Genomic DNA, 9,183 nt, shown 5'->3' with positions numbered 1-9,183 from the left:
GTGTAGACAGGGCAGTTGAGGATGTTTTACTTGTGGACAGGTTGGACATCGGGCAGCAAATTGTCCGCAGGGTCAGCATAGGCCCCAAATGCCTTCTTTACCACCACCAGTTCCTAGTAGGCTTCAGTGTCGAGCGGTTATGGTCAGACAAGTCGTGGGGGTACTTACCATTACCATGGAGATGTTGTCCCTTATTTAGTAGCGCCGTACCTGTATCCTTAAGATCTGTATTATCCGAGTGGCTACCATAGCGGATATCAGCAATACCATGGAGGGTATGCCTCATATCCTCTTTATTCAGCCGGCGGATCATAGTGGTATTCGGGAGTTCAACCTCAGCAGAGAGAGGTTGCCTCTAGCAGCGCAGGGTCGTCGAGATAGGTTGGTCAGACTAGTCAGGGTCATGGTACACCTAGACGTAGTGGTCAGTCGAGTAATGGACGAGGTGATGGCAACAGCCTCAGGGCCGTATTCATAACCTCACAGTGCAGGATGCCCAGAACAACCCAGATTTGATCTTGGGTGCGTTAAATATCCTTGGTCACTTTGCTAGAGTGTTGATTGATTATGGTGCTACTCATTCAGTTATTTCTCATACATTTGCTCAATTAACGCAACCTAATCCCACACCTCTTGGGTTTGAGTTAGAAGTTTCGATGCCTAAAGGAGAGACGTGTCAAGTGGGCTGGATGTACCCTGGGTGCCCAGTGTTAGTGGAGGATGAGGTTATGCCAACTAACCTCATTCCATTGGATATTGTTGAGTTTGATGTCATTTTGGGCACTGATTGGCTACACTTTAATCGAGCCAATATTTATTGTTATGTGAAGAAAGTTATGTTTCATTGCCTGGGGCTACCTACGGTTACATTTGTTGGTGAGCGTAGCGGCTTGAGACACGACATTATTTCGGCAGTGAGAGCCAAAAAGTTGCTACGGAAGGGTTATTAGGGATATCTGGCACATGTTGTACTGAACGATAACGTTTCTAGCCATGTGGAGGACATTAGAGTGGTCAGGCATTTTCCCGACATGTTTCCAAATGATCTACCGGGATTGCAGAGATCGTGATGTAGAGTTCACTATCGACTTGTTGCCAGGTACAAACCCTATATCCTTGACTCCTTATCGGATGACTCCTGCTGAGTTGAGAGAGCTGAAAATTTAGTTGCAGAAGTTATTAGATAAAGGTTTCATACAACCTAGTACTTCACCTTGGGGAGCACCAGTCTTGTTCGTGCGAAAGAAGGATGGTACCTTAAGGTTGTGTATAGACTATCGACAACTGAACCGGGTGACGATTAAGAACCGTTATCCGTTGCCACGTATCAACAATTTGTTCGATTAGCTACGAGAAGCTTGCGTGTTTTCAAAGATTGATTTAAGGTCTGGCTACTATCAGCTGAAGATTAAGACTGAGGATGTCCCTAAGACGGCGTTTAGAACCCGATATGGTCATTATGAGTTTTTAGTGATGCCATTCGGGTTAACTAACGCACCTGCTGCTTTTATGGATGAACTGGGTGTTTAAGCAGTACTTGGACAGGTTTATCATTGTTTTTATCGATGAAATTTTGATTTATTCCAAATCCAAAGCAGATCATGTGCGACATCTTACTTTAGTGTTGAAGAAACTGAGGGACCATCGGTTATACGCTAAATTCAGTAAATGTTAGTTTTGGCTAGATCAAGTAGTGTTCTTGGGACATGTTATCTCAGCTTAGGGTATTCAGATGGGTTCCCAGAAAATTGCAGCAGTGGAAAATTGGGAGCAGCCACGAACCGTCTCTGAAGTACGGAGTTTCTTTGGTCTGGCAGGTTATTATTGACAATTTGTTCACGATTTTTCCGTTATTGCGCTACCACTTACGAGTTTAACCAGGAAAAACATTAGATTCAAGTGGGACGATAGTTGCGATCAGAGTTTTCAACAATTTAAGTACTGTCTCACTTATGCATTGGTGTTAGCACTTCCAAATGATAATGGTAACTTTGAGATCTACAGCGATGCGTCGTTGAATGGTTTGGGTTGCGTAATAATGCAACACGGTAGGGTTATCGCTTATGCTTTGAGACAATTGAAGCCTCATGAGGTAAACTATCCTGCTCATAATGTTGAGTTGGCAGCAATCGTGTTTGCATTGAAGATTTGGAGACACTATCTTTTTGGTGAGAGATGTAGGATCTTCACAGATCACAAGAGTCTCCAATACCTGTTTACTCAGCGAGATTTGAACCTTCGCCAACAGAGGTGGATAGAGCTGTTAAGTGATTACGACTGCACGATTGAGTATCACCCGGAACGTGCAAATGTGGTGGCTGATGTACTTAGTTGGAAATCTCAAGGAAAATTTGACGTTTTTTATGCAAGTTGTGTTCCTCTTCTTACTGATTTGAGGTCGACTGGAGTGAAGTTAGAAGTGGAAGCTCAAGAGGAAGCCTTACTTGCTCACTTTCAAGTCAGGCCAATTTTGATCGACCGTATACTCGAGGCACATATGGATAACGACGAAACTCAATAGCTGATTCGGCTAAGAAATGAGGGGAAAAGAGAGATCTTCGGATTCAAGAATCAGACGGCATGCTCATGCTAGAAGGTAGAATGTTTGTACCGAACAACGCGAAGTTAAAGAGGGATATTTTGGATAAGGTACACGTATCGACATATGCTATGCATCCGGGAAGCACTAAAATATATCATACCATACAACCATTTTACTATTGGCCGGGTATGAAAAGAGAGATTGCCGAGTATGTTAGCAGATATATTGTATGCTAACAGGTTAAAGTCAGGAGAAAGAAGCCGCTTGGACGAATGCAGCCACTTCCCGTTCCTCAGTGGAAATGGGAAAATATTACCATGGATTTCGTGTATAAGCTTCCCCGTACACGGAATGGTTATGATGGTGTTTGGGTAGTGGTTGATTAACTCACCAAGTCCACGTATTTTATTCCAGTTCAAGAGAAGTTTTCCCTGAAACGGTTAGCTGAGCTCTTTGTGTCGAAGATCGTTAAATACCATGTGTACCAGTCAGCATCATCTTTGATCGAGATCCAAGATTTACTTCTAAATTCTGGACCGCATTTCAAGAAGCTCTTGGTTCGAGATTACTGTATAGTACGGCATATCATCCTCAAACTGACAGGCAATTTGAGAGGACCATTCAGACACTGGAGGATATGTTAAGATCATCTGTTTTGTAGTTTGGCGATGCATGGCATAAACGTCTAGATTTGATGAAGTTTGTCTACAACAATAGTTACCATTCGAGCCTAGGTATGTCTCCTTTCTAGGCATTATATGGTAAATCCCGTCGTACACCGTTGTGTTGGTCAGAGGTAAGCGAAAGAGTTTTGAAGGGCATATAGATAGTGGATGAGACTACCTGACATATTCAAGTAATCAAGTCTAACCTGAAGGGGACCCAGGATCATCAGAAGAGCTTAACGGACAGACATGCCACTGATCAGACCTATAAAGCAGGTGATTGGGTATTCTTGAAGCTGTCGGTGTGGAAGGGTGTTGTACAATTCGGGAAAAAAGGGAAATTGAGTCCCAAATATATCAGACCGTACGTGATCATTGAGAAAATCGGCGAAGTAACTTATAGACTTGAGTTACCTCCAGAGTTGTCTCGAGTGCACGATGTATTTCACGTTTCGATACTTCGTCACTATGTCTCGGATCCATCGCATGTACTACCCCCGCAGCCGTTGGAAATTAATCCTGATTTAACTTACGACGAGGAGCCGGTGACTATTCTTGACTGGAAAGATAAGGTTCTGAGGAGCAAGACAGTGCGCTTAGTGAAGATTTTGTGGAGGAATCACTTAATGGAGGAGGCTACTTGGGAGACGGAGGATTGAATGAGAGATTTGCATCCCCGCTTGTTTTATAATTACTAGTGGTTTGTTTTGTTGTGTAATTTTGGGGACGAAATTTTCTTCAGGTGGGTAAGTTGTGACAGCCCATCCCGAATCATTTGTACCGTAGGTGTGAAATGACGATTTTACCCCCGGACGTTAATTAGCGTTGTAGGGTGTTTAGTTTGTTTTGTTTTTGGTTGGTGGGCTGCCATTTGGACCACACTGACACTCACACACACCCATCCTTTCCCTTGTGGACCTCTCTCTCTCTTTCTCTTCTCTATCGGATTTCTTCCATTTTCTTCCTCATCGTACGGATAACCTCTATCCAACCATTTCTGGCACGGATTGTGTTTATTGTTGGTGTTTTTGGACTCCTTTCAAGCTCATGAGTCGATTGGTGGTGTTAGTTGGACTTGAAACCTTCGAAATCCTGAGAACCTAGTTTTGGTGCATTGTTTATGCACATGTGATCGTGAGATTTTTAGAAGTTTCTAAGGTTATAGGGAGCTTTAGGACGTCTTCATGAAGCTTGGGGGTGTAATTTTGAAGTGTTTTGGATGTCGGAAGGCTCGAGTTCGTCGAGTTGCAGTTTGGCCAGATTATCGATGTTTCTCCAACGAGATTCCATTGGTTTTAAGTCCCCAAATGGTAAGGTTTTGTTCTACTCGTTGTAAGCTTCATTTTGATACAAATTTCATGGAATTTGGTTGAGAATTGAAGAAAATATTAAGGTTTGAAGTTTTTCCAGTTTCAGGCTAGAATTCAAATTGCAGAAGGCAGCGCTGACGGCGGCGACCGGCGAGGCTCACCGGAGAAGGAGGAGAATATTCCGTCAGAGTTAACGGAATATTCTAACGGCGTCAGGTAACGGCCGTTAACGTCTGTTAGGGTTTTAACAGAATATTCCACGGAATATTCCTTAACGCCGTTAGGGTTCCACACGCGTGCCAGGCACGTGCCCACGCGTGGCCGGCGCGTTTAGTCGTGCCTTAGCCGGCGCGTGGCGACGCGTGGGAGTTCGAAAAATTATTTTAAAAATATAGGGATGTTCGTGAGGTTGAGTAGAGCTTGTTGGTATATTCAAACACCCCATTTGAGCAATGTATGAGAAGTTATTATCTAAGATTGGTTATGTGCGTTTTTATAGTTGTTTCGCATATAGGTGAGGACTATTCGGAGGATGAGTGCAGCCACACAAGGCTCGGGGCTTACGACCCTTCTATGTATCAGTGAGTGGGCTTTTGTTTTCAGTATATATATATATATATATATATATATATATATATATATATAGATATAGATATATATATATTGATTGGTATCTTTCCAGAAATTACGTTTGAATGGTTTTATAATTGAAATGCCATGCCGAATATTGTCGTTATTATTATTGTGATTGTGTTGGTTATGCTTTGGTGCCGCGGACGCTTAGGTAACTCAAGTGAGTATGTTGTTAGTGATAAATGTGGTGTTGATGAGATTGAATTATAGCTTATATTCCTGCACCTCGGTGATTGTCTTCCGCCAGAGTAGGGCCTAACCTTCACGTGATTGTTCACCTCCCATACCATACGCTCACATTGGATCCAAGGCAGGTGCCAACCTGTCGTACAAACCATTGTAGGTGGTTCTAACTCGTAGGTGACCCGCAATATATTGCATAGCTTTCATGTGATCGTAGCACTGAACGTATTTATATACACTAGCCTGTCGTACAGACCACTATAGGTGGTTCCGACTCATGTGCAGGATAGTGGTTGAGGAACTATAGTTTTAGTCGTACAGGTCACTTTAGGTGACTTCGGCTGACGTACTGATATTACTGGCATAGTATGATTTGTTTTATCTCACTTGCTTGATGTTTATACTATTTGTTTGGATATTCTGATGCGGCATATTCTGGCATGGCATATTTGAGCTTTATCGTTTTAGCATGATTTGATATACGAGTACGTAAAATATTTTCTGGAAAGTATACGGGTTTTACAGATAGGGGTTATTACTTGATATTGAAATGGTTTGAAAAACAAACTTTGTTTTTGCCCACTCACGTTTTTTGTTTTGCACCCTTCCAGGTTTTAGTTAGCGAGGACGTGGGTGACAAAGGAGGCATCGAGGCATTTCTGACAGAGCACCCTCTATGTAGGACTTTCTAGTTATCCCTTGTGTAGTGTTTGTTTATTCCGGACTACACCTAGGATACTTGAACTTCTACTTTGCATTTTTCCTTCAATGTTTGTCACTTGTACTCACTGATCTTTTTATTGTAAATTATCTCGTCGACTTTATTTTTCTCGTATTTTCACTCTATTACTTCCGCATTGCGCATTTGGCTACGTCACCTCACGTGACGGCCAACACACCCCAATTTTTGGATCGGGGTGTGTCATCAATGCTATATGTAGAAGATCCTAAACTAACTACTCTTGGGGGTGGCTGAAGGTAGCTCGGAGGATCAGGAAGGCAAATGCCAAAGGTTGCCACTGCATGCGCCATCACAGCAATGTATCGTTGAAACTCCTCCTCTTCTTCCCAAGCTTTTTCTCGCTGGTGCGCTTCTTCATCTAGCTGGTGCATGGCCTCTAACTTCATTTCTACTTGATGGAGTCTAGAAGACGTCTTGCTTAGAGGCTGAGAGATAGATGAAAAATATTTCCTAAGCTCCCGAACTCGACCTGCTTCTAAGATGCGAAACTCTCGGCCTTTTCGTCGCCTAAGCCCATCTACTAGCAACTGTAGATACACATTTGGATCAGGTGTCAATTGCTCCATTAGCGTGTTCGATTGTTGCTAAGAGAGGTTGGTGAGGTACTCATCCTTCTTCAGTGACATAGAAGCCTACAAAAAAAAAAAAAAAAAGGTAAACCAATTAAAATTATCAATCATAATTTAAAATTTTTTAGGTGTAATGAAATTTGAAATTAAAATTTTGAATGGAATACTTACATAAATGTCTTCAACCACGTAGTTGCCATAATTGGCACGTGTATTCCCTTAGGTCTTGGTTTCCTGGAAAAGCTAACCCTTCTCACACCGTTCCTCGATGCGGAAAGTAAGGGATAGAGAACAATGGAGATATTGCTTCGCTTCCTGGTTACCCTTATTTGCCTTCTCTTTTCGCTGTGAATAAAATAAATCAGTCTAAATTAAAAACAAAATAGATTAAAAAAAAACAGAAAATTGAAATGAAATTATATATAAAAAAAAAAAAAATCTTACTAGAAATTTCGGGCTCTAAAAATGGCTGTAAGGCCAGTGCCAGTCGTCTATCCTTTTCGCAAACTCTGGGGTGAATCGGTTGAGCTTCAACTGGAGATGCGTAAGTCTGGTAGTACATGTGCAGCTCATACTTCCACTCCTTGTACTGCTCAAACCATACTCAGTTTATGTACCAGGACATATCCGGCACTTCCTTGTCAATCTCTAAGTTGACTTGAAATAGTTAAAAAAAAAAAAAACAAGCTAAAGTAATAAAATAATAAACTAAACAAACATAAAAAAAGTTATCAAGATCTCTTTCTTCATCGCCTCCTGAACCTTAGGGGCGAGATTCCTCCATATAAGGGCAAGCATGGGACACCTAGTGCTAGGGGTGGGCAAACGGGTCCTGGACAGATGGGGCGGGGCAGGTCCTAACGGTTCGATCTGGGTTCGGGGCGGTTCCATATATTTTTTACACAAAAACGGGGTGGGGAGGGGCGAGTACAAATTTCTGAGGACACGGGGCCCTACCCGGACCGTATCCACCGTCAAATAGTGGAGATTAAGTATCCACCGTTTAATTCTCACACATGCATACACAAACCATTCACACACACAATTCTGTCAGTTCACCTTCTCCGGTTCTTAATCTCTCCCTCCTGGACTGAATCTCCACAGCTCAGTTCTCCCTTTCGAATTTGATCGTCAATTCTCAGACTTAGCGACTCTCCTTTTCTCGATCTCTCTCTCTCTCTCTCTCTCTCTCTCTCTCTCTCAAACTGATTGGCTCTCCTCCTTTTTGATTCTTAGACTCCCTCTCGAATCTCGATAGCTGAGTTCCTTCCCGTTTGAAGTCGACCTTGACCACCACCACCAGCTCCTCTCAATTCTGACCACCACCTGACGGTCTATCTCACAAAAGGTATTCAATTTTTGGGATTAGGATTGAAAAATAAATTAGGGTTTTCTAGGTTTTGGGACTTTGGGTTCTTGATTTGCTCCTTGTGTATGATTTTCGAATTTGGTTTGGTGCTAGTGTATGAATTTCGAATATTTAGATTTTGTGCTATTGGAGAAGATATGATAGAGTTATGGAGAAGAAAATGGGTGGAGATGTAAAGAGAAGTATGCAGATTATGTATGGATTTTAGATCCAATAGACGGGACAAAGAGCTTTATCACTGGAAATCTGTGTTTGCGGCTTTCATTGCTCTGCTACATCAGTAAAAGACAATTGATGCAACATGCAAAATAAGAACAAGCTACTCCTCTATTAGTTTTACACTTTTACTTAAAAGAATTAATCTTTAGCCGTGTGTGTTAATTTTTCCATCTGATTCATTTCGAGTTTGTTGTTTTTCAGTGTTGGATGTTTGGATAAAAGATTCATGTTATCATTCTGTTGCAAGTAACAACCTTCAAGGCCATCAATCTTTCCTTGGGGTGCAAGTGAGAGAGACATAAATGAGTTCTTTTCTTTTTCTGGTGATGTTTTTTTTTATGTCGAAATGATGAGGTTGGGTGATTGATTTAGTTTAATGGATTTATTGTCTTTCATTATCTTTGTCTGAATCTGTCTTATTGAATGCTCATGTAGTGATACTGAGCGGTCCCAAATTGCATATGTTACCTTCAAAGATGTACAAGGAATTGAGACTGCAGTTCTCCTTTCGGTAATGCAACTTCTTTGATCATCATGTATCACCTCATCATTTTGGAAGTTTGATGCCATTGTAGATGTTAATGCGAATGTTATTTCGGTTTTAATGTTTATGTTTTTTTTTGGATTTGGAATAGCTCCTTAATCTGTCTGTGCAGAAGCTTGAAACAACTCTTGTAATTTTTGAAAACGTCTGTGCTGCTGTGCATTGCAATGCAGTTTTATAAAAATGTATTTTTGAAAGAAAAAAAAAAAGATTTGAACCCGTGGACCCAGGCTGACCTGCCCGTTTGAAATGAGCTGGGTTAGGTCTAGTTTCAAAATTCAAAATCTCTCTACTCGGTTCGTCCCGTTACAATTTATAACGAGTAGGGTCAGGTTCCTCCAAATTTGAGCCTGGCCCAGCCTGTGCTCATAGGTGCGGATGATGGCCCCTATTTTGCGTCAATAGAC

At 41.8% G+C, this 9,183-nt stretch overlaps 1 protein-coding gene and 1 long non-coding RNA gene across 2 annotated transcripts; both read left to right on the top strand.

Annotated features, from left to right (window-relative positions):
* Positions 1 to 1,732: 1,732 nt before the first annotated feature.
* Positions 1,733 to 3,866, top strand: LOC148697557 (uncharacterized). The gene is made up of 4 exons (XM_088691953.1): positions 1,733 to 1,817; positions 1,968 to 2,480; positions 2,957 to 3,099; positions 3,420 to 3,866. The coding sequence occupies exons 1-4, from the start codon at positions 1,733 to 1,735 to the stop codon at positions 3,864 to 3,866; spliced, it is 1,188 nt and encodes a 395-aa protein (XP_088548079.1).
* A 3,807-nt stretch (positions 3,867 to 7,673) lies between these two features.
* On the top strand, positions 7,674 to 8,837 carry LOC148697556 (uncharacterized). Its single transcript, XR_015961702.1, has 2 exons — positions 7,674 to 7,992; positions 8,434 to 8,837. It is a non-coding gene; the product is annotated as an uncharacterized LOC148697556 (long non-coding RNA).
* Positions 8,838 to 9,183: the final 346 nt, after the last annotated feature.

This window comes from Pyrus communis, chromosome 4, assembly GCF_041283825.1.
Source record: "Pyrus communis isolate YQ-2024b chromosome 4, ASM4128382v1, whole genome shotgun sequence".
Lineage (NCBI taxonomy): Eukaryota > Viridiplantae > Streptophyta > Magnoliopsida > Rosales > Rosaceae > Pyrus > Pyrus communis.
The sequence above is the reverse complement of the archived record's forward strand: the minus strand, read 5'-3'. Positions and strand labels throughout refer to the sequence as shown.